The 25,778-nt window shown below is 36.3% G+C and overlaps 1 protein-coding gene across 2 annotated transcripts in view; it reads left to right on the top strand.

Moving 5' to 3' along the window:
• ITGBL1 (integrin subunit beta like 1) overlaps positions 1-25,778 on the top strand; it is a 1,366,350-nt gene that overhangs the window by 8,487 nt on the left and 1,332,085 nt on the right. For both annotated transcript variants that reach the window (XM_004423143.3, XM_087435885.1), the window contains exons 2-4: positions 4,751-4,828; positions 11,188-11,235; positions 11,345-11,413. In XM_004423143.3, coding sequence (XP_004423200.1) covers positions 4,751-4,828; positions 11,188-11,235; positions 11,345-11,413 — 195 coding nt within the window. The remainder of the gene's footprint in view (positions 1-4,750; positions 4,829-11,187; positions 11,236-11,344; positions 11,414-25,778) is intronic.

Raw genomic sequence — 25,778 nt, 5'->3', positions numbered from 1 at the left:
AGTTGAAGTGTAGTTTCCTGGTGCTCTAGCTAGAGCCTAAATAGTCAATGTCTGTTTGAAAGAAAAGCTGTGCTTAAGTGAAAAAGCCTGACTTACGGTAGTGTTTTTAGAGGGCGTTCCCTCAGAAGGTCACTCTGTGTCTGTTAAAATGCTGAAATAATTCCTCGGCAGATGCTTCCAAGCTCCGTGTCATGAAACATGGAAGAGAGGACCTTTGCCTAGAAATTTTAAAGATGAAGCACCAGCTAATGTTGACTTTTTACCTTGATAAGATCATCTTATGCTCTGTTAACCCACGGTTTTGAGCGTAGTTTCTTCTTTGAAGCAGAATGCATCCTGATGACGAATTACTCTGTCAAAGAACTGTTTTAGTATTATTCACCTGAGTGCCACTGTGGATATGTTAAGAACAACAGTAGTTTTGTTTTGTGTAGAATTAGTGTTTAAATTGTTCTTTAAAATAATCGCTACTGGATTTACCAGTTTGGGCTGCCATATGTGGGTGGGATCTAGATCTAGATATGCCACATCTAGAATGTGAAAGTGGATGCTCTCTGAGCTTAGAACAGGATATTCAGTTCTCTGTTTGCAATGGCTAGAAGGCATGCATCCATTTTGTGTAAGAGCTATACCATTTCCCCCTTTTTTGGTTGATAGTTATTGTGTGCTTAGTATAACACATGCAAAACCATGCTGGGCGTTTTACACACTCTGATTTAATCCTCATAGCAGCCTTTTGTCCTAGGTAAGTACTGTTATTATGTCCAGTTTACATGTGAGGAAATTTCCTATATATTTAAGAAATGTCAGAGCCAACATTCAAACCCAAGTCCGAATCTGAGTCTAGACCAGAGCTCTTAATTACTATGTTATTACTCTAATAGCAACTGCCAAGTGGTCTGGTATAATTTTGAGAAAGAAGGGGACAGCTGCATAATTAGATTTAGTTTTTGGGTAATATCTTACATTTCCTCATTGCTTTACAGTTTATAAAGGCTCATTTGATCCTTGTAACAACTCTCTAGGAAAGCAGGGGAAGTGTCATCACCTACATTTTATAGATGGAAGCTAGGATCCAGAGAAATGATTTGCTATATGTTGCATAGCTATGAAGCAGTGCAGCAAAGAGTTGACCCAGGTCTTGTGACTCTGAAGGTCATGCTACTTCCCATGTGCCACACTGTTAGCAGGCATTTCCTTTCTAAGTGTGGAAAATGTAGGAAATCTTTATTCTTGAAGAAGAGAACCAATGGTAATATGTTATTGGGAAGTCATTTTGCACATGCAGACCTTTCTCTTTTTGGCTGTGATAGGCTAAATAGTCTTTATAAATGGAATTGATTAAAGTTTTTTCTAGAACTCCTGTTGCTAGGATGTATCTTAAAAGAATTTTGGACTGGGCTTGTAGCCAATTTGTTATTGTAGCCAGTTTGCTTAACGAAAACAATAAATGTTAAAATTCTGTGTAGAGGTCCAAATTAGCAGATTTCTACAAACTTGTTACCTGCATTAAAAAAAAATTTATGTTGTAGCTCTACAAAATTGCCTGATTTTTGACCCACATTCTTTATGACTTGGAACTTTTCTTGAAGGTCTGCCAGGAGTAGGCAGGAACAGAGAGCCTTTGTGGGGCTGACTGCAAATCAGTTCAGACTCGCCCAAACCCTTATTTCTCATTAATAGTTGTTCTGCTATTATAGTTCTGTCTGCTTGTACAATTTCTACTTCTAGTTACTTGACTAACCAGGAGCATCCATGTTTTTTAAAAGTGTAGTCCACATTATCAGAAATTCACATGTGTACAAGCTATATGCTTTCTTTTTTGATAATGGTGGTAAAATATAGTCTGTTAGGGGGGCCGGCCCGGTGGTGCAAGAGGTTAGGTGTGCGTGCTCTGCTGCGGTGGCCTGGGGTTCGCCAGTTCGGACCCCGGGCGCGCACCGACGCACCGCTTGGCAAGCCATGCTGTGTCGGTGTCCCATATAAAGTGGAGGAAGATGGGCATGGATGTTAGCCCAGGGCCAGTCTTCCTTAGCAAAAAAAAAGAGGAGGAGTGGCAGATGTTAGGTCAGGGCTGATCTTCCTCACATAAAAAAAAAATAAAAAAATATATAGTCTGTTAGATCTTCAGAACCAATTATTTTTAAATAGTAATAAAAAGATTCCAAAAAACCAGTTTGATGGATTAGGTATAATGCTGTATCTTCTCCTACATTTTGGCCAGGTGTGACTTGTAATAGAGTTGATTTAGTTTTAAGAACTGTGTGGTATGGATGGTTTTTATTCTAGTTTTATGTTATGGGTAGTTTCCCGAAAGTAAATATAGTTGACATTGAATCAGCCAATCTAAACCTTTCTCAGAGCTTGGCCATTTAGAAATTTCTGAATTGTTCTGGGGTAGAAACTCTCTCTCCAGGTGGGCCGAATTTAGCTTAGGCGATTCTTCATGAGCCCATCTAATGAGATAGAGTTTTTATTCCCAAAGGTATCCTAGAAACTTAATGCATAACTCATATTTATTAAATGCATAACTCATATTTATTAAAATCTATTAAATTATCACTATTTCCACCAAGTAGCTCTGTGTGTTTGTTTGTTTGTGACTCTCGGAGTGGTTCCACAGTGTGATCCAAGTCACCATCTTCTTGGTCCACATGTTCAGTTTGGATTAACTGCATAATTTAATTTCAGGAATAGTCAGAGGCTTGCACATGTTAGATACCCCTGTTCTAAGCTCTTGTTTTTTGAGTAATAGTGGTTTAGGTTAGTAAGGGACCTTAGAGAACAGTCATCTAAGCTTTCATTCCTTAGAGAGCAGAAGGGTTCAAGTGGTTTGCTCAAGTCATGGAAAGAGTGTCAGGCTGAGTTAGGATTAGAACTCAGGTCCCTTGATTTCCTCTCCTAGGTGGTATGCTGCTTTTCAGAGTGTTCCCTTCCCCAGACATAAACATCACTGTTTATTCTCACTCTCCGAAGCTAATTAGAATACCTAAAAGGTCCATCTCAGGTTGGGTTTTGTCTCTGGAAGTCGCCCATTTGGTTTTTGCCATCAGAGATCAGTTATAACCTTTATTTGTTAGTGATTAAAGACTCATGTATGATTTTGCCTTTTGTAAAAGGATATGTTGACATATTCCTGGAACAGACCATTATGTGCCTTACAATATTAGGGAGAATTTGTAAAAATGTAAACTATTTTGTTGTTCCATTTTATAAAATTGATAGGAACCTGTTATGCTATTTACTTTCTCGTATAGATATCCTAGTGCTACCTTGCAGCAGGATAAATGTGAGAAATTCCCAGGTAGCTTTTGCTTTTCTTTATTCTTAGAATTTGTTTTCTGCCTTGGCTGACGCTATAAACACAAGACATGACATTTAGGGGAAGGAGTATTATCTTTATCCTATTAAGTTTGATGTAAGAGTAAATGTGCTAAATTATAGCTATTCTGCTGAAGGCAGTGGAAGACTGAATTTTTATTTGAACACATAGGGAGTGGTGAGACCCTCTTGGTAAACTGTTTTTTCACCCCAAATCATATCTTTGCGTAGACATTGGTGTTAATGTGGGAAGTGCCACTATTTTTATTATCTCAAAATAAAAAATTTCAGAATGCTTTGAACAGATCATGCCTAAATCTTGTAACCCTTATAGCCTAGCCCTGTGACTTCTGAAAAATTAAAATTCTTGAGACTCATTTTTCTCATTTCTAAAATTGGGGCTAATACTCTTGAACTTATAGGGTTGCTTGAAGGAATATGAGAGAGAGTTTTAGCCTTAAAAGGGACACAGTAATAAAGTTAATTTTCTTCGCATTCTCAGTTCATTGTTCCTCACTGCTCTTTTACTTGGTAGTGTAAAGGCTTTGTTTTGTGAAGTGTATCTTTCGTATCTGTTACCTTCACTTTTGTATAAAGGTTACATTTTGTAATTTGAGGCTTGATACTTTAAAAAAACAATTGTATAAATCTTTGAGTTCATTTTAAGATGTTGCCTTAAAAACATTTTGCTCCTTATTTGGGTTGTTATCCTCTTAGAAAGTTCTAAGAGGTAGTACCTGTTGCCCCCCCGCCCCCCGCCAGCTTTTTTTCAGTCTAGCTTTATCTGTAACTACTGTGTAAATTGTTCTTAAACCTTGGCTATAATTTTTATTAGTGATTATTCTTAATGTTTTAAAGCCTTGAGATATACTTTCTTCACAAACATTTGTAATATCATTTATAATAATGAATTAGAAGTCAACTTGATTATTAATATTACCTTTTTATTTTTATCTGTCAAACTACTTTTGTACCGGAAAAAGTAAAATAAGAAATCATGTTCAGGACATCAGCAAATAAAAAATGATATTTTATTATTTTCTGGTCACTGTTAAAATCGAAGGTTCTTGAAAGCCAAGACTCTTGTTTTATGTTGTGTGAAGTTCTGTGTGGTATATGACATTCTGATCCTGCCATATCAGTCTGCATGATCAGCAAGACTTTACTTTACTTCAAATTTTACCTGACCCATTGACTCCTATCGTTATACTTTTCTGGAGATTGTTTCGATGCCTCTGGTTTCTCTTGTGTGCTAGGGGAATGTGTCTGTAGTTATGATTTACTTTCTATAGTTAGGCATGTTGCTTAGAATTACATATATTGAGTGATAAAACACTTTAGCTAGAGGCATACTGGAAGAATTACCCTTAAAAAATATTTTTAAAGCCCGTGCAGGTATCTGTAATGTATTTCACTTTGTGTTTTGTAGGATGTTCCATACTATTCAAGACAATGCGTAGTGGTGTCCCGTAGTCTCTGTTCAGCAAGATATGATTCTAATGAAAAAGTAAGTATTTAAAAAATACTTTCAACAGCTAAATTATAGTGGTTTTACTTTCTTGTCTCCACACTATGTTCAGTGGACAAATTAAATTTTATTAATGCTGTGTAATTATTTATTCCTCTGAAGTCATAGGTTTTATAGGTGCTCAATTTTTGTTCCCTTTTTTATTGTGGGCTACAACCTGAGTCTTTAATTTTGTATTTGTATCTATACCAAAAAGTAAATAAATTTACAATGTGTTTCCTTTTTTAGGAGAATAACTAACACAACATTCTTTCTTAAAGACTTGGCAGTTGAGAGATTTTGATTAGACTATTGATTTTTTAAATTTATTAATATTTATATGATTCATTTTGATTGAAGGCAATTATGTGTATTGTAAATTTTGGGACAAGGGAATTCCAGTTAAAATCCTGATATATGATAATGTTTCAGCCTTGTAATAAGAGAGATAAAGGGACTAGAAGTGGTGATTGGAGATAAAACGTGATTTAGTGATAATGAAGGCTTCAAAGAAGGCAAAAGAAGAGTTTTGGTTAAGAGGAGATGGTTCAAATTGAATGATTATTTGAGAATGAAATAGCTGAGGTGTCTTCTAAATCGTCTGCTGAACTACACAAAACTACTCAAGAATCTGGAGGTTGGGAGAAAGAAAGAGTCTATATCAGTGCAGTCCAATAGAAATATAATGTGAGACACAATTGCAGGGTACATGTAATTTTAAATTTTAAATTTAATAGCCATGTTAGAAAAGAAAACAGGTGAAATTAATTTTAATAATTTTACTCAATATCTAAAATGTTATTTCTACATATAATCAATATAAAATCTATCAATTAGATTCTTTACAGTCCTTTTTTTTTGTACCAAGCCTTCTAACTCCAGTGTATAAGTCACACTTCTGGCACATCTCAGTTTGGTTAGCCACGTTTGAAGTGCTCACTGGTTACCTTATTGGATGGCACAGGTCCAAATGAATTAGCTATGATAAACTCCCTGTTATGAAATCTGTTTAATTTAAAATTTAGTTTAATTTAAAAACTTCAGCATAGACGGTATGCCTTGGGGTGCATGTGTGTGTACATTTTAGCACACATGCATTGAGTTCCAATCTAGAGGTAGTGAGCTGTCCTGATTAGGAACATTCCAGGAGTCATTAGCTAGCATTTATTCAAGAGGCCACATTCTAGAGTGGGGGAATACTACAAGTGGTTCAGTCATCTTTCTCCCTATAAACACTGGTGGTCTTCCTCATTAGCATTATAGGTGTTAGAAATGGGCTCTCATTGATGAAATCAGTGGCATTCAAGATATATGTTTTGGCTATTATTTTGTAGAAATTCTCAGCCCCTGAATTAACAGAGTATAATAATCTAGTTGGCCTTTCATTCTTTACCTTTAAGGACAGCACCTCAGCTTGATCCTTAAATGAAGTAGTCCTGTGTTCAGCCACTGGTCTGGGGGATTCTTGATAGCTTGAGTCTGACAATATCGTTAGCCAAATCGGAATATTGATGCATTTGTCTCAGGTGAACCTTTCATGCAGGCTGTTGGAGCATTATAAAGTGCAGAAAGTTGAGACTTCCCTGAGCTTATCCAGCAGTTTAAGGTTCTTTTTATGTCTGTTAATAAATGTTTGTATGTGTGGTGTAGACAGTGATAACAAAATGGAGTGACGTATATCAAGGTTTCTAAAATAGAGGTGGGAGGCCATTAACGAAATGGGGCTTATACACACACACCACGTCTCTACCCAGATGAAATGTAACTTTTGAACTGGGCATCACTGTTGTCATCTTGACCTTTTTTCAAGAAGTATGCCTACTCCCATAGATAAGAACTTTTTGCCTTAGAGGTGGCCTTAGCAACCAATCACATATAGCCAAGAAGTAAGAGTGGTTGCCAGCACCAGTCACAAATTTTGCAGAACAACTTGTGTAACATCTCTTTTTGCCTTTATAAACCCTTGCCTCTTTGTCTTCCTTGGAGCACATTTTGGGTTTCTGCCTGAATCTATGTCTCTCGAATTGCAATTATAATTGTCCAAATAAATATCTGTTGTTTAAATTGTAGTGATTTTTCCTCAGTCGACAGTGGCAGAGTTTACTTTGAGACTTATTTTTGCTATAACCTCATAGTGAGGTTACAGGAATAGCTAACCCACCTCCCACATTGGTGACCATTGATGATTACTAAAAATAAATGAATAAATGTGTATAGCCAGCTTGGGATTAGGAATAAATATGTATAACTGTCTTGATTTAGGAATAAATGTGTATAACTATCTTGGTTTAGGATATTTAAAGAAAGCCCCCCTCCACTTGGAATCCACTAAGCAGTACATATTTTGTTGTAAATGTCTGAAATCAAATCTGCCGCCTACTGTCTTTACCATCTCCTTTGCTGTGCCTTTGCCTAAGGTAATCATGAAGAAACTGTAGAGCACCCTCTGTCATAATCAAGTCTAAGATACTTTTTGGCACCTATTGGTAGTACAAGTGTGTATTCAGACCAAGTTGGTAGGTTTGTCCTTGACTTGGGGGCTGCGTTTAGTTGGACCTTTCTACTTCCAGGGATTCTTGCTGTCTTTGTAGCCATTCATTCAGTACTGTATTGGTTTGTTTATTGTTAGTGCCTTAAGTGCAAGTAGACCTGATCTTTGGTAATACGTATTTATTAAATAAATTGATTCTCATCTGAACTTGCCCGTGACTCCTTTCTTTTTTTTTTTTTAATTTTTTAAAAATTTTATTTATTTATTTTTTTCCCCAAAGCCCCAGTAGATAGTTGTATGTCATAGCTGCACATCCTTCTAGTTGCTGTATGTGGGACGCAGCCTCAGCATGGCTGGAGAAGCGGTGCGTTGGTGCGCGCCTGGGATCTGAACCCAGGCCGCCAGCAGCGGAGCGCGTGCCCCTAACCGCTAGGCCACGGGGCCGGCCCCCCTTGACTCCTTTCTTGCTCCACATTTTATCAGTGACTCACATCAAGTCAAAATTAAACCAGGTGAAATTTAATCATTGCTAAAAATATTATTTTTTGACTTGAGTTTTAGCCAGTCAACTTGTTGTCTCATGTATGTTCATGAGTATAGGGAAGATTTAACTTAATGGTAATTTGCTCAGACGAAAACCAAGAAGTTTCAATAGGCCTCAAATTAGTGTGAGGTAGTACAGTAGTAAGTGTGCCTGCCATAACAAATGTGCCCTTAAGTGGCATTAATAATATAGTGCTTAAAGCTTGCCCCATTATCCTCTGATTGTGTCACGTCATGATGTACTTTGACATGAATAGCTGGTTGTGAACTCTGGCTTTAACACTAGTTAACTTTTTAAGTGATTTAGGCAAGTGATTTGGCCTCATCAAGACTCAGTTTTCTCATTTGTCAAAGGGGAATATTATCAGAACTGACCTCATAGGACTATTAAGAGGATTCAATGAGATAGTACACAGAAGGAATTTGTCACAGTACCTGACATATAGAAAGCATGTGCCCTAAATGTCAGCTGCTTAATATTATCCTTAACAACTCAGTTTTGCACATTAGAAACTGAGGCTCAAAACCCACAGATAGTAGGTGGAAGCTGGGTGTAAACTCAAGCATGTCCTTCTCCTGAGCTGGTGGATTGTACCCGCTGTGCTGTATCCCTTCTCAGAACTGTTTGGTGAGTGACTCAGTGTCTGCAGTTCTGCCATCCTTCTTCCAAGAACCCAGTGGAACGGGCCAGCTCAGTCCTTCTCTTGGTCTCTGAATGGAATAAAATGTCCTTGGTGGTTTTAGACCCCAGCTATGAAGATCTAAGCATGGGGAAGGGAAAGAAGGAAGGAGGGATAGAGAATGGATTCAAAGAAAACTTCTAAAAAATCCTTGAGAAACTTCCATGTGTTTTTTACGCTGGATGATATCATTAGCACAGTTACAGAACAGCTGCTACAGAAGTCCTTTATCTCACATGGTACCTGAAAGCCCCTCTGTCTTCAAGGATTCAAGTTCCTGATTTAAAGGGCTTTTTCTTTTTTTTCTTAGAATATCTTCAGAGTGCCTTATATGTGGTTCTCCACATAGAGAGTAAAGTCCCAGTTCCTCAAAATGGCATAGAAGTCCTTTCATAATCTGACCTCTTGTACCCTTGCTTTATTTGCTACAACTCCACCATACATATTTTGTGCTTGAGCTATACTAAAAATTACTTGTAGTTTTTCAGTGCTACCCTTTGCTTTCAGTGTCACTGCCTTTATACGTACTGTTCACTCTCTTCTTTGTACTTAACACAGCCTCTTGGACATAGCCTATTATAGTACTTAGCACATTTTGTTGTGATTGCGCCATATTGTGCACTGAAGTTATCGAATGCGCTTGGTCTTTACCTGTAATTATTGAGCAGAGGGCGAGTTTTGGAGTTGGCTTAAATTTATTTGTATATATATTCTTTAATATGCATAGCCTATCTGGAAGAATATACAGGAAACTGGTAATAGTGATTGCCTTTGAGGCAAGGTCCTGAGTGTCTCTACATTGCATCCACTTTTGTACCTTTTAAATTCTGAACCATATGCATCTGTTATTTACTTAAAGGAAAATCTTATGTGTGGAGATTAATTGATCTGATTAGCTTTGTTGAGCTCATGTACTAATTGGTAATACATTAATAGTCCTGTGTTAGGTTTCTTCAGAGAAATAGAACCAGTAGGAGATATATAGGGAGATTTATTGGCTCACGTAATTAATGGAGACTGAGAAGTCCCATGATCTGCCATCTGCAAGCTGGAGTCCCAGGAAAGCTGGTGGTGTAACTCCAGTCCAGTCCAAAGGCCCGAGAACCAGGGGAGCCAATGGTGTAAGTCCCAGTCCAAGGGGAGGAGAATACCGATGTCCCAGCTCAGTCTGCCTCAGGTCTCAGGCCTGAGGTGAGATTAGGATATTTTAAGGGCCCATCTCTGCTCGAGGCTCTGAATGACTCAGGATTCCATCAAGTTAGGAATTTACCAATTTTTAAGGCAGAGGCTTGTCTCAGTTTGGTGGAACAAGCCATGTGTGACATCAAGGTTAAACCAAGACTTTGAAGGCCTTTTCCAATTCTGAGATTCTGTGACTCCCTATTGGTTAAAGTATTGCTTTAAGTTATAGGAGTACTTTTAAGATCATATGTAACTTTAACTTTTCTTTTTGAAATATAACTAAAACATTTTTTATAGTTCCCGTTAACTTATAACAAATCACTAACCCAGAAATAATTGTGTACTAAAATGTATTGCATCCAAATTACTTATGATTGTGTATTTCTTTTTTTTGTGTGTGTGTGAGGAAGATCAGCCCTGAGCTCTCCTCTTTTTGCCGAGGAGGACCTGCTCTGAGCTAACATCTATTGCCAATCCTCCTCCTTTTTTTTCCTCAAAGCCCCAGTAGATAGGTGTATGTCATAGTTGCACATCCTTCTAGTTGCTGTATGTAGGACGCGGCCTCAGCATGGCCGGAGAAGCAGTGTGTTGGTGCGCGCCTGGGATCCGAACCCGGGCCGCCAGGAGCGGAGCGCGCACACTTAACCACTAAGCCACGGGGCCCGCCCTGATTGTGTATTTCTTAAAAAGAATTAACCTATACAATTTTAGAGTAGGAAGAGAACCTTATTAAATGGTTTCCCATTAGAATGCTATCAATTTATATATATGGAAATACAGACCTACAGAGATTGATCTGGTTAAAGTCAAATAGGTCATTAGTGGCAAAGCTGGGCTTAGAATTTAAGTCTCTAGCCCCACACAGAATGGAACTACTCTTTCTATTCAGCCTTAGCTGCTTCAAAATTTGATGGTTATTCAAAGTTAATATTGTATTCAAATAGCATAAGCTGCTTGGTCTGGGAACCTTTGGATATAAGCATAATTTGTATCTGTTCTGAGTTATTGAAAATCTTGTTTAGTGCTACGCCCCAACCCAACAGAGATGGCATATAAATTATATCAGACTTTTCTTTGATGAATAACTCATGACACATAGAATTTTTCTGAATTTAGAAAATAAATTATCAACTAAGTTGTCAAGCAATTTTGTCTGAAGTTTTTTAGTATTCTAAAATATCATTTGAAGGTTATCTTTTGGCAAGAGAGTTTATAAATACCCCATTAGTCCACTTATGAATTATTGAACCTAGTCAATTGATGCTTAACAGAATAATTATAGGGCCAGATCCTGGTGAGTTTAGTACCAACCTGGTTGTAAATGAATATGTATATAGTATTTAATACTACTCTAGGAAGTAATGTTTATTTGGATCGTGTCCATTGTTAATTGTGGAAAAACTTGGTGTTTTCTGGTCCCAAAATGAGAGTAACAATTTCTTATGTGTTTTTTCTCTCTTCAGACTTTTGATAAAATTCTTATTGCTAATAGAGGAGAAATTGCATGTAGGGTGAGTAGAATTTTAATCTTATCTTCCTTTTTACCCTGTGAATTTTAGTATTAAATCCCTTTAAATATGAATCACTGTTAATAGATAACATTAATGTATTTTAAAATAGGTTATTAAAACTTGCAAGAAGATGGGCATTAAGACGGTTGCCATCCACAGTGATGTTGATGCTAGTTCTGTAAGTATATTTTTGCTTTATTTGAATCAGGACCTTATTTTGGGTCAAGTGGAAAAAAAGTGGAAGATGTAGGGTTTTTTTCTTGGCCTGAAAAGGATATACACAGTTTAAAAAATATCTGTTTAATTGCTCACTCTTGTATTAAGCAAAATGAGAGTGTCATAACATCTTCAATGTGTCTTAACTATTTTTTTCACGGCTGTAAAAACCTAAAATAGAATAAAAAATTGCTAGACTGATTGCTGGTCACCAAGTAGATTTAAGCAAAGCCTGAGAAAGTTAGATTCAAAGATTAATGAAATGTTTATACAGTGCTGCCTTATGAGAGCACATTACCCCATACCATAAGTCCAGTCTCACTATGGGAATGCTATACTGTAATTGTTTAACCTTCCTAAAGGTTTACCGTGTTCACCTGAAAGTTTGATAAATGAAAGATAGATTAATGCTAATGGGACATGGATGAAAGAAAGTATAGCATAAAGCAGTGAATGATATATAATTTTATTGGGGATTTTTAGCACAGCAGGCATTTTTTAGCAGTAATGAACTATGAATGTGTAGAAAAAATCCCATGGGAAAAGAATGTAAATTATTGGAACTTTATGGAATGAAATATAAGTAGATGTTCTTTAATATAAGTTACTGCTTTTCATTCTTTCACACTACTTTTGATAATGGGACCTCTTGGTAATGTCAGCTTTTATCGTATAGTAATTTAATACAAAGAATTTTCAATTTTTGTGATTACTTTATCTAGAAATATGCTGTTCATTTTGTCTTATCATGACTCTCTTCCTTTTTTAAAAAACAAAACAGAAACACTTACAAGCTATTCTAATTTCCCGAAAATAAAGGTTAAATATTTATTTTTATCTAGTTTATTTTGACAAGTGCATTTGAAATATTCATCTTTTACTTAAAAGCAATTAAATCAAGCAATTAAATAAACTTGTTTTGCATATATATTCTTTGATTTTTTTTTGAATGTTGGTTTCTGGCTTCTTTACTGATAATTTGTTTTAACTATGATAGTTTCAATAGTAGTTTACATTCCTCACAAGATATTCATGAAATAATGAGAAAATTTACTTTAATCTCTTTCTTGATTGGTAAGCTAAGGCATTTATCGACAGCAAACTCCTCTAGAAAAAGGTTTTTGTCACCATCAAGCTAGTAATAGATTTAAAATTCACTTATGTTTATTTTCAGTGTATTAGCTCAGGAGGCGTTTTCATTCATGGATAAATTGAGAGAGAAAAATATGTGAATTATGGATAATCACTGTTTTTCTTTCAAGTCTAACAGTAACCTTTCACTTATCTTTTTTTTCCATATCAAAATATAGTTAATTCTCTATGCTGTGTGGTCATGGAGGTGACTGTTAGTCCAAAATAATTTATATTTTGATTTTTTCCTATATATTTATATTTCAGTGTTGGTATTATAGAGTAATCTATTTTTGTAAGTTGTTGCCCCAAATAGCATCACTAACTTGTCCCATTCTTACATTTCCAGCTTTGTATTCTGATCTAGAGGTAGACAGTCACTTCCCAGACTTTGAAAAAACTAGTTTCAAAACAGTTGGTCTAAGTTATAAGTCTTTGTCATTCATATCATTCCTAAAGCAGAGGTGGTAGTTTTATATTTTAAAGACTTTTAGCCACTTTTGGCTGAAAATATAAGTGAGTATACAAGAGATTACAATACATAATTTAGAATAAGATTTGCCAGGCCCCACAACAGAAGCAATGCATGCTCAGTCAAAACTTCCTCTTAATAGGAACTACTTTAAGTCAAATTTCTAGAAAGATACTGTAAATAAAAGCAGGATAATAATGATGGTTGGAATGTTCAAAGTTTAATTTAAGCCTCAGCAGTAGGGTCAAATCTGCTATTTGGTTTCTGCTTCAGTCTCAAGAAAGCCAAAAAGGTGAATTCCTCTAACAGCATATTTTGCTTCCTTAACATGTGGTCACAAAGGTTACCATCATACCTAATCAGCTTTACAATATGGGTAATATGAACAAGCATGCTATTCAGATGTATTATTAATGTTTGAATGTTTATTTTCAGGAGGGGAGCATTTTAAATGTAACTTGGAGTCAAAAATCTTATGTGTTTTATATGTTAATTTCATAAATTGAAATTTACTACAGTAAATATTATTGTAGTAGGAAAATACTGCAAGAGTTGTTTGTGAATGCTATTAATTTTATGTTAAAAACAGCAAATTTTTGAACAGTTAAGCGGGGGAAAAAGACGGACAGTTACTACAACTCTTAAGTGATGTCACGCAAAGAGGGAAGGCCAACTAACTTGCAAACAATTAATGTCTGATGGAAAAAGTTGGCTTATAAAGATGATTTTGCAGTTTTCTTCCATTGATCCCCTTCCCCCCATCATGTTCTTCAAAATTGTCTTCACTATTCTTGTCTCTTTGCTCTTTTTTTTTTAATAATTTTATTTATTTATTTCTTTTTCCCCAAAGCCCCAGTAGATAGTTGTATGTCATAGTTGCACATCCTTCCAGTTGCTGCATGTGGGACGCGGCCTCAGCATGGCCAGAGAAGCAGTGCGTCGGTGCGCGGCCGGGATCTGAACCCGGGCCGCCAGCAGTGGAGCGTGCGCACTTAACCACTAAGCCATGGGGCCGGCCCTGTCTCTTTGCTCTTTCGTGTGAATTTTAGGATGAGCTTGTCAAATTACAGACACACCCACCCATTTTTTTTTTTTAAAGATTTATTTATTTTTTTTCCCCCCAAAGCCCCAGTAGATAGTTGTGTGTCATAGTTGCACATCCGTCTAGTTGCTGTATGTGGGACGCGGCCTCAGCATGGCCGGAGAAGTGGTGCATCGGTGCACGCCCGGGATCGAACCCCGGGCCGGCAGCAGCAGAGTGTGCACACTTAACCGCTAAGCCGCGGGGCGGCCCCAAAATACTTTGCTTTTTTTTTTTTTTTTTGTGAGGAAGATGGGCCCTGAGCTAACATCTGCCAATCATCCTCTTTTTGCTGAGGAAGACTGGCCCTGGGCTAACATCCATGCCCATCTTCCTCCACTTTATATGGGATGCCACCACAGCATGGCTTGCCAAGCGGTGAGTTGGTGCGCGCCGGGAATCCGAACCGGCGAACCCCGGGCCGCCACAGTGGAGCGCGTGAACTTAACTGCTTGCGCCACTGGGCCGGCCCCCACACCCACCCATTTTTAGCTACTATGAACAAGGCTTCTATAAACACTCTTATACAAGTCTTTTTGTGAACATATGCTTTCATTTCTCTTGAGTAAATACCTGGGAGTGGAATTGGTGGGTCATAGGGTAGATGAGGGGCGAGCAACCTTTTTCTGTTTGGATAGTAAATATATTTCTGTCTGGATAGTAAATATATCTTAGACTTTGCAGGCCACATATAGTCTCCTTTGCATGTTCTCCTTTTTTTTTTGTTTTTTTACAACCCTTTAAAAATGTAAAACTTGGGCCGGCCCCGTGTCTTAGCGGTTAAGTGCGCACGCTCCGCTGCTGGCGGCCCGGGTTCGGATCCCAGGCGCGCACCGACGCACCGCTTCTCCGGCTATGCTGAGGCCGTGTCCCACATACAGCAACTAGAAGGATGTGCAACTATGACATACAACTATCTACTGGGGCTTTGGGGGAAAAAATAAATAAAATTAAAAAAAAAAAAAAAGTAAAACTATTCTTAGCTTGAGGGCTGTACAAAAACAGTCCTTACATTGGATTTGGCTGGTGGGTGGGTGGTGTTTTGCTGATCCCTGGCATAAATAAATGCATGTTTAACTTTATAAGAAACTGCCAAATAGTTCTCCAACGTGGTTGTGCCGTATTATACTCCCACCAATAATGTATGAGAGTTCAGGTTGCTCCACATCCTTGCACATCTTGGTGTTATTAGTCCTTTTGACTTTTGCTATTCTAGTGGCCATTATGTATTATCTCATTGTGGTTTTAATTTAGATTCCTTGATGAATGTTGACGTTGAATATCTTTCCATGTTCTTGGCCATTCATTTATATTCTTAAGTGTTTGTTTAAACATAATGAAAAATTGGAAGGATAGTGCAATGAATAACTATATACCCTTTACCTGGCTTTGCCAACTGTTAACATTTTGACTCATTTGCTTATATTTCTGTCCGTATATATGTGTATGTATACATATATATTTTGTGTGAGTTTCTTTTTTTTTTTTTTTTGCTAAAGAATTTGAAAATAAGTTACAGACCTTGTGGCATTTCACCCCTAAATACTTCAGGATTCATTTCCCAGGAATAAGGACATTTTCTTATGTATCTATAATACCTTATCAAACCTAAGAAAATTACCAATTATTCTATAACAATCTAATATGCAAACCATATTCAAATTTCCCCAATTGTCTCCAGATGTCTTTTATAATATTTTTCTTTGGTCCACAGTTCAAAGTTCATGAATTACATTTGGTTATTATGCCTGTTAATCTAAAATAGTCCTCCTACCCTTCCTCCTTTTTTCGTTTGATTTTCATGATGTTGATGTTTCGATGTCAGGCCCATTGGCTTATAGATATTCTGGATTTGTCTGGTTGTTTCCTCATGAGTAGATTCAGGTTAAATATTTTTTTTAATGAGAATATTTCACAAGTGATGTCATTGTGTCATATCAAGAGGTTCATAATGTTGGGTGGTTCTACTGATTATGCTAAGTTTGATCCCTTGGTTGAGGTAGCTTTTACTAGGTCTCTCCATTATAATGGTGCATTTTTTTCCTCTTTTTTTTATTAGTTTTTAGAGATGAATCTTTGAATCCATGTGAATATTTTGTCCCCCAGCAACCTCTCATCTAATATTTTTGCCTCCACTGCAAAATCCACTGACAAAAATTGCCTGACGCGGTGATTACTTTGGTTGCATTTGTCATCTTTGCTGTCTGTTGAGAAATCTGTTGGTCTACTGCTCCTTTTTGAATGATCACACCAGGATTGGCTAGAAGTCCAATGTGCTATCCATTGCGCCACAGAGCCAGCTTAGCGCTCCTTTTTGAATCTGACTGCTTTTTGTATTGTCTTATTTCTTATGTGTTTGAGTACCTCTTTCATATCTTATTCATTTTTAGCATACTTATTTTAAAGGTTCTATCATACTGTTATATTATTTCAAGTTCCGAGGTGGTTGTTTTTATTTCTGACTCTTCCTCACAATGAGTTGTTTCCTCATGTGTATAGATTTCAGCTTTGGACCTCATATTTGGTATCTTTATTGTTGAATTCCAGTATGGTTTGGGTTGCAGATGTGGCCCTGTTGTATGGGTGCTATATTTGTTTCTGCCAGGCCCTCCAGGGTATCACTGATCTGGGACTAATTTTTATATTATTTTCTTGACATGAAGGTTGCTGAATTATGAGGATAGTGGAAAAAAACAAAACTAACGAAACTACACACATAAACACACGCACACGCACACACGTACCCCTCCTTCTGTTGAATAGGCCCATGGTTTCTAATTTCCAGAGGAGGCTTTTCTCCTTTACTTTGAACCACAGCAGATAATGATAAATATTTGTCTTCTCCCTACTTAGTAGATTATTTTTTCCTCCTCCCTTTTCATTGAGGTTGTGATCTTTGAGCAGCCTGGCCTAATGTAGGGAGTTTTCCTTCTAACCTCCAACTTACACGTGATTCCGTTCTCTATCAGGGTTAAAACTCAGTACTCTAGATTATTGAGATCCCCACTTCCACTCTCCAGGATTAGCTGTGGTATCGACTCTAGTGCATACTGTCTGGCTTTTAGCTTCTTCTTTGTTTTTGATCGCTGGGGATTACTTTTAGTTTCTTGTAAGCCAAGCTGTTCATTTAAAAGATGTTCGTTATATTTAATCTAGGATTTTAGGTGCTTCTAGGGAGGGTTTGCAGGTTATCTAGTTGGCTTATTGTTGGATTGTCTTAAAATAGTATGACATCCTATTCTCTGTTGAGGAAGTTTTCTTGCTTTCTTTGAGAAGTAAAGATTGATCTAGAGCAGTCTCAAAGTCAGACTTTACCCAGGAAAACAGTTCATATATACTGATGAGATTAGTGCAAGTGTATCCAGGGGATGAGGCCAGAGTCAACAAGCAGTGTAAAGCACTCCAGTGGGAAATGGTCAGGGCTGGAGAAAGCAAAATGAGTTAGCCTCTTATCAAGTCATGAATTGTTTTTTATGTGTCATTCTCCAGGTCCTTATTATTCTTTGGAAAGATTTGTAGGGAATGGTTTGTGAAGGGAAGATAGTCCTACTGGAAGACTGTATCATGCTGGGATTTTGATAGGGATTGTGTTTTATCTGCAGATCAACTTGGGAAGTATTATTATCTCAACATTTTAAAGTCCTCCTATCCATGAACATGGATATTCCATTTGATGTTGTTCTGTTTATTTAGGTCACTTTAATTTCTTTCAACAATGTTTTGTTAGTTTTCAGGGTATAAGTTTTGCATTTGCTTTGTTATATTTATTTCTAAGTATTTTATTATTCTTTTTGATGCTATTAGAATTGTAATTATTAATTTCAGTTTTTATTGTTAACTGCAAATGTATAGAAATATAATTGATTTTTGTATAGTGATTTTGTGTCCTGCAACCTTGCTGAACTTGTCTATTAGTTCTAATAGTTTTTTTTGATAGATTCCTTAGGATTCTCTCTAGAAGATCATGTTATGTGCAAATACAGATATTTTTACTTCTTTCTTTTTCATCTGGATGGTTTTTATTTCATATCCTTGCCTAATTTCCCTGGCTTTAACATCCAGAACGGTATTGAATAGACGTGGTGAGAGCAGACATCCTGTTTTGTTCCTCGTCTTAGGGGGAAAACATCTAGTATTTCACAATTAAGTTTGATTTTGGCTCTGGGATTTTCATAAATTCCTATTATTAGGTTCAAGAAGTGCCCTGCTATTCCTAGTTTGTTGAGTGTTTTTGTCATGAATGGGTGTTGGATTTTTTCAAATGCTTTTTCTGTGTCTACTGAGATGATAATGTGATTTTTGTCCTTTATTCTATTGGTATGGTGTATTACATTAATTAATTTTTGGATGTTAAACCAGCCTTGCATTCCTGAGATAAATCACACTTGGTCATGGTGTATAGTCCTTTGTATATGTTGCTGGATTCAGTTTGCTAGGATGTTGTTGAGAATTTTTCATCCGTTTTTATAAGAGATATTGGTCTGTAGTTTTCTTTTCTTGTGATATCTTTGTTTTTGGTATCAGAGTGATCCTGGCCTCGTATTATACGTCGGGAAGTGTTCCCTCATCATCTACTGTTTTGGAAGAGTTTGTGAAGAATTGGTATTAGTTATTCCTTACCTGTTTGGTAGAATTCACCAGTGAAGCCATCAGGGCTTTTCTCTGTGGGTAGTTTTTTGATTACTAATTCAATCTCTTTCTTTGTTACAGGTTTATTCAGATTTTCTGTTTCTTCTTGAGTCAGTGTTTATAGTTTGTGTCTTTCTAGGAATTTTTCTATTTCATCTAAGTTATCTAGTTAATTGGGATATGATTGTTTATAGTATTTTTTTAATCATTTTTATTTCTATAAAGTCAACAGTAATGTCTCTTCTTTCATTCCTGATTTTAGGCATTTGAATCTTCTCTTTTTTCCTTGGTCACTTTAACTATTTTATTGATCTTGAAGAACAACTTTTGTTCTCATTGATTTTCCCTTTTTTTGATTCTCTGTTTCATTTATGTTTAGTCTTTATTATTTCCTTCATTCTGCTTGCTCTGGGTTTAATTTTCTCTTTTGTTAAATAGTTTCTTAGGGTAGAAGATTAGGTTGTTGATTAGAGGTCTGTTTAATATAGGAGTTTAGTTATACATTTTTCTCTAAGTATTGTTTTAGCTGCATTCCATGTGTTTTGGCATATTGTATCTTCATTTTCTTTTCTGAAAGTATTTTCTGATTTCCCTTGTAATTTCTTCTTTGACCCACTTGTTATTTAGGAGTGTATTGTTTTATTCCACATATTTGTGAGTTTCCCAAGTTTTTTTCTGTTATGATTTCTAATTTCCTTATGTTTTGGTTGGAGAGCATGCTTTCTATTATTTCTATCATTTTAAATTTCTCGATGTTTGTTTTATGACCTAGCATGTGATCTATCCTGGAGAATGTTCCATGTGAACTTAAGAAGAGTGTGTATTCTGCTGTCGTTGGGTGGAGTTTTCTATAGATGTCTTTTAGGACTGAGTGGTTCATAGGGATATGCAAGTCTTCTATTTCCTTGTTGATCTTCTGGTTGTTCTATCCATTATTTTTATTTATTTATTTTTTTGTGAGGAAGATTAGCCCTGAGCTAGCATCCGATGCCAACCCTCCTCTTTTTGTTGAGGAAGATTGGCCCTGGGCTAACATCTGTGCCCATCTTCCTCTACTTTATATGGGACGCTGCAACAGCATGGCTTGACAAGTGGTGTGTTCGTCCATGCCTGGGATCCGAACCTGTGAACCCCGGGCTGCTGAAGTGAACTTAACCACTACGCCACCGGGCCTGCCCCATGTTCTATCCATTATTGAAAGTGGGGTTTTAGATGCTTTTAAGCCTTTTTAAAATGTTAAGTAGTTGTTGTGTTTTGCTCAATTTACAAAATTTGTGAAAAGTAATTATGTATAGGCCTGTAACTCTGTGCATGAAAGAGCCAGAATAAGGTAAGAAATCATTGACTAAGGGACTCTAAGTTATTATATAAGGAATGAGTAGAGTGTCCAGGCCTAGATATTCTCATAGGAATTCTTTGCAATTTTCAGGAAGCAAGAAATTTTGACACTATTTAAATTGCTCTAGACGTAGAGAAAGACAAATAGATTTCCATTTCTTTTTATGAAGCCAGCATAAAAACTCAGAAATAAAAATCTGGGCAAAGATAGGAAGCAAAAAATAAAATTGCAATGACTGTTACTTACACATATATTGATAGAAGAATCCTAAGTAATAGGAAATAGAATAAAATAATTTATTTAAATAATATGCTGCAGCCATGCAGAATATATTTAGGTCACTTCAGTATGGTTCAACATTAGGGACTATTAATTTAATTGACTATGGTAATAGGTTAGTGGATGAAAATTATATGATCATCTTGATAGAAGCCTAAATATCATTTAAAAGAAATTCACTGTCTTCTTCTTGTAAAATCCTTAGTACAGGATTAGATGAATACTGCTTTCCCATAATAAAAAGGTTATACCTCATAGAAGGCATTCTCTTAAAAGTCAGTAGGAAGACTGAAGCATTTACTATCACTTATTTAACAGCATTCTAGAAGTGCTGGGTATTGCAGTTAGGCAAGAGTTATAAAATGGTGGGCAGGAAAGGCAGAAATAATAGGATTGTATTGAGTTTCTAAACAGTCAACTGAATAACTCTTTAGAAACTAAGAAAAATCTCTATGCTAGTTAAATTTGTATATAGAAATCGATAGCTTTTATATAGCAAGGTAGAAAATACAACTAAAAAATGTAACTTCATAGAAGCAGTGGAAAAGATAAAACAGTTTATGATATGAATTTAAAATGAAATTCGTAGGACTTATATGAGGACTTACTGTTTTTGAATAGGGAAACTGAATATTGTAAATGCTAGTTATTCCTAAGTTAATCTACATTTTCCTATTAAATCCTAATAAATAATGTAATTTGGGGGAGGAATTGACAAAGGAGTAAATATGCAAGAATGGCCTAGAAAATTTTGAGGAAAATTGAAGAGGGGACTATCCTAACAGATATTAATATATATTTTAGTACCTTATAAAGCAGAAATCATTAGGATCAGTCCATAAAATTTTGGAGCAAGAATAAACAGGTCTATGGAATAAATTCATTAGATTTTAAGCAGAGGGCTAATGTGGGAGAACTTCTTGATTTGTTGAAGAGAGCTTTACTAACATTACATAGACTTAGAAGGCAGGAGAGGGGGATTCTAGGGTTGTATGCCTCTAATCTACTGTGATTTTAAGTAGTCCCAGAGAGGTTAAGAAATATAAGGAATGAGAAGTGTTTGGTGGTTTTAGTGACTAGGACTTTCTAAACAGGAAGGTGTGTCCCACTTCATTAGTTTGGTGAATAGTGGGAGCAAAGAATTTGAGAATTTAGAGATTTTTATACTTCTCAAAATGCATATTAGGTAACTTTATCTATGTTTTTAGGTAAAAAGACTAATATGCCTTTCCATAAGAAATAGCAAAATATTGTTATGTTTGTATCAAATCTCTCGTTAGGGTTTTGATTTTTTTTTTTTTTTTGTGAGGAAGATTGGCCCTGAGCTAGCAGTGGCCAATCTTCCTCTTTTTGCTTGAGGAAGGTTGTCCCTGAGCTAACATCTGTGCCAATCTTCCTCTATTTTCTATTTGGGACACCGCCACAGCATGGCTTGTTGGGTGGTATGTAGGTCTGTGCCTGGGATCCGAACCTGCAAATGCCAGGCTGCCGAAGAGGAGCACGCAAACTTGACCAATATGCCACTGGACCAGTCCCTTGATTTTTTAAAAAATGGGATTAAATGCTACTGTACTTCAATCTTTGAATGTATTTCCTATCTAGACTCCTAAGTTGAACTTATCAATATTTTGTTGCTTTCTCTCTGTACAATAATGTTGAATTTAAATGAGAAATACTTGATATTTACCACATTAAAACCAAAACCTAAAATCACGGAACTAGTCATTGTGCCTCACATCTTGGCCAGGCAGCCTGCTGTTTCAAGTATGATTCCTGGTGAGTATTGTAGTGTTAACCTTAGGATTCGGTAATGAGATTGAGTGGGGTCTCCTGTGAGCACTCTGGGATGATTGACAGTAAGGTGAGGGGAATCATCACTTAGCATGCCTACCCTTGATAATATTTCCCTGCTGTCTGGGGAGGTACCGAGGACAAATAGGACTTTGTGATGTCTATGTAATTAGTCTTTGTTGGTTCCAGCTGAACAAACTGGAGGGTAATGATCAGGTAAATGGAGATGGAATATATTAATGTAGGCTAAGATGTACAAGACCTTAGGGAAAAACTTATCGAAATTTTATGGGGTCATTAGAGCATCTTTGTTTTATATCTTTTCATATTTATATGTATCTTTATATATTTATCCATTTATATCTCTGTTAAAATATCTTCAATTTTAGCCTAGATGTACACAGAGATGAAAGCAATTTAAAGGTAAAAACCTCATGCATTTACTTTTTCTCATATACATGATTTACTTTTCAGGATATTTTTCAACCTTTTTCTATTTGGAAAGGAGTTAAAGTTCTTAATTAAAAATTTTATTTCACAGAGTTTGTTAATGAACTAATTTGCAGCTAATGCAATCATTGGTCCTCAAATAGGATAAATGACTAGGATCAGGTTTGTAAAACTTTCTTGCGGTGATAGCTGAAAAATCAGGTGACCTTTTATTGTATATGTGTGTGTAATTGAGATGGTATATTTAAATAATGTTTTCTTAAATTGCATTTGTAGTGTAGAATACTTTAAGATGATGGCCATCATGGTCCCTGTTTCCCAGTTGGTCTTTTTTTTTGTTTTTTTTTATAATTTTATTTATTTATTTTTCCCCCCAAAGCCCCAGTAGATAGTTGTATGCCATAGCTGCACATCCTTCTAGTTGCTGTATGTGGGACGCGGCCTCAGCATGGCCGGAGAAGCGGTGCCTCGGTGCGCGCCCGGGATCCGAACCCGGGCCGCCAGCAGCAGAGCGCGCACACTTAGCCGCTAAGCCATGGGGCCAGCCCCTCCCAGTTGATCTTAACTAGGTCAGAAACATTTCCTGTCATTTAGATTGCAATAGAAAATCTATAGAGTTCTTAATTCATTCTTGCAAAAATTACTTATAGTTCTCATTGTTCAACATGAAGTTTCCTTATCAGCAATATAAAGTTCAATGGCAAAGCCTCTGATCGTGACTGTAATATTACATTTAACAGGAAGGAAGGACTTGGTTTCATTAATGTGATTTTGGATCTTGGAGTTCTGGTAATTAAAGGGTTTTTAAATGGCACACTTGCTTTAAAACTAGCTGTTGCTTGGGGCCGGCCCCGCGGCTTAGCAGTTAAGTGCGTGCACTCTGCTACTGGCGGCCTGGGTTCGGATCCCAGGCGCGCACCGATACACCGCTTGTCTGGCCATGCTGAGGCGGTGTCCCACATACAGCAACTAGAAGGATGTGCAGCTATGACATACGACTATCTACTGGGGCTTTGGGCAGAAAAAAGGCAAAAAAAGGAGGAGGATTGGCAATAGATGTTAGCTCAGGGCCGGTCTTCCTCAGCAAAAAGAGGAGGATTGGCATGGATGTTAGCTCAGGGCTGATCTTCCTCATAAAAAAAAAAACAAACTAGCTATTGCTTACTTTTCTGATAAAATTTAGCTTTCGTAACCTCTTTGGATTAAGAATACAATGTATCTACCCCTATGTTTAAAACAATGGACTTTTCAGTGAACAGTTAACTAATCGGGAGAAGAAAGCATTTAAGATGCTTAGATGTTTCATTTTTGCTTTTATTGTCTTTGGAAGAACATATTTTGCAGAAACATGCTATATGAATTTAAACTGTTTTGATTATCTTTGGCTTGGCTAAATTACTGTCTCTACATTTTTGGGTAAAATGGTGTAGGATAGGATTTCTGGTAGGAATTTGTTCACATTAATATGGCTCATCAGGGACATTATATTTAATTGGAGATCCTGCAGAATAGTAGCAGAGAGGCTGAAGAGAATTATTTAGCATTAGCAATGGCTCGTCTGGGAGTTGTACACTAATCAAGGAGCTTAAGTGTTAGCAGTGGGGATGATGGGAATTATGACGATTATGACATGTAAGCATGTGTGTGCGAACTGGACAGGCAATGAGTTAATCAAGAAGTATATTAAATGGGTCCCATGCTGATTCATTATTATCTACCATAGTGCCTGTCAGGTTGTGTATTTAAAAAATACCGTTATTGCTGAATTCAGGATGTATAAACTCAGCTGCCATTCTTTGTTTTTCAATAAAATAACCTCAGATTATCTAATACATACAAAAATAGAAAAATGTATCAACCTGCTGACTGTGATTTGTGTATTAAAGTATAATATCTCATTTTTTTTAATACTTTAGAGGGAACCTTTAACTTCAGATTGATTTAAAAATTTGTTTGCTTTGCCCTTTCATGTATTTGTTTTAAATACTCTTGGGCTTATTTTCTATTGCATAAAGTTTTGGATTCAAAACCAAATTTATGTACCTTTATTTTTCAAGATGAAAAAATAATTCCAATATTTCAGAAAGATATTAATATTTAACACATGGAGCTACAGACAAATCAAAGCATTAATCTTTTCCACCATCAAAATGCTCCAAAATCAGGGGGTGGGCGTGGTGGTGGTAAAAATCTCCTTTGCTCTAGTGGGTGGTCTCTTTGTGCCAGGTAGACCCATTCTGTGCCCAGCATGGTTAGAGCCATCTGTCATGAAACTATCAGTTAGAAATGCTAGAAATGTGCATATTTTGGGGAAATGGAACTAATAAATTGAATTCCTTTTAGAAAATAAATTGAAATGCAGCATAAATCCATGAGCAAACTGGATTATATCTGTAGGCAAATTTATAGAGTTACTGTACAGATGAACACAGTTTCTTTTTTTTATTATTATTGTAAGCACTGCCAAATTTAATAAAACTTTCTACCAAACTGTGACCTTCATGTATTAACGTAATTAAAGTAATATTATGGGTACTACTCAAAGTGTTAACTGTAGGTGGTTGTTACTGAAATCCATTATCTATGGAGTCAGTATTAGTGGTCAGCTGCATCAGAAATAAAACTTGCAACCAAGACCCTTCCTTGGGTGCTGTGAGCTCAGCAGGTTAAATCGTCAAAACCCGTCAAAACCCGTCAAAGCTTCTTAAAAGACTGATAGTTTAAGCGCCCTGGAGTTCAAGATAAACCAATCATTCCAGTCAGGAAGGACTATGACTTTATTTAGCAGCAAGGCAAAAATTGCATTTGGACAGGAAAAAAGGATTTATATCAGTATCTTCATGTATGAATTATTTTATTCATATATGTGTTTGTGTACCTTGCTATTTAACTTTAATAAAAACACTCCAACTTCTTTTAATCTATGGAAAGTGACTTATGAAAATTTTCCTTTATAAAATGGAAAAGAGTGTCCCAATACCTTTTTCATTTTTGTTAATAATAATAACTGTGTCCTTTTAATTACTAAAATTTTAATTTAAGAACAAAACAGTGAAATATTGTGAGTATATGTTTTTGTTTTTGTATATTTTAAAATTTCTGGTGAATTTAAACAGCATAGTTTGAAAAGAAACATTATGTATCTCAATGTAATT

Source organism: Ceratotherium simum, chromosome 10 (genome assembly GCF_057802395.1).
Source record: "Ceratotherium simum simum isolate JZ-2026a chromosome 10, ASM5780239v1, whole genome shotgun sequence".
NCBI lineage: Eukaryota > Metazoa > Chordata > Mammalia > Perissodactyla > Rhinocerotidae > Ceratotherium > Ceratotherium simum.
The sequence above is the reverse complement of the archived record's forward strand: the minus strand, read 5'-3'. Positions and strand labels throughout refer to the sequence as shown.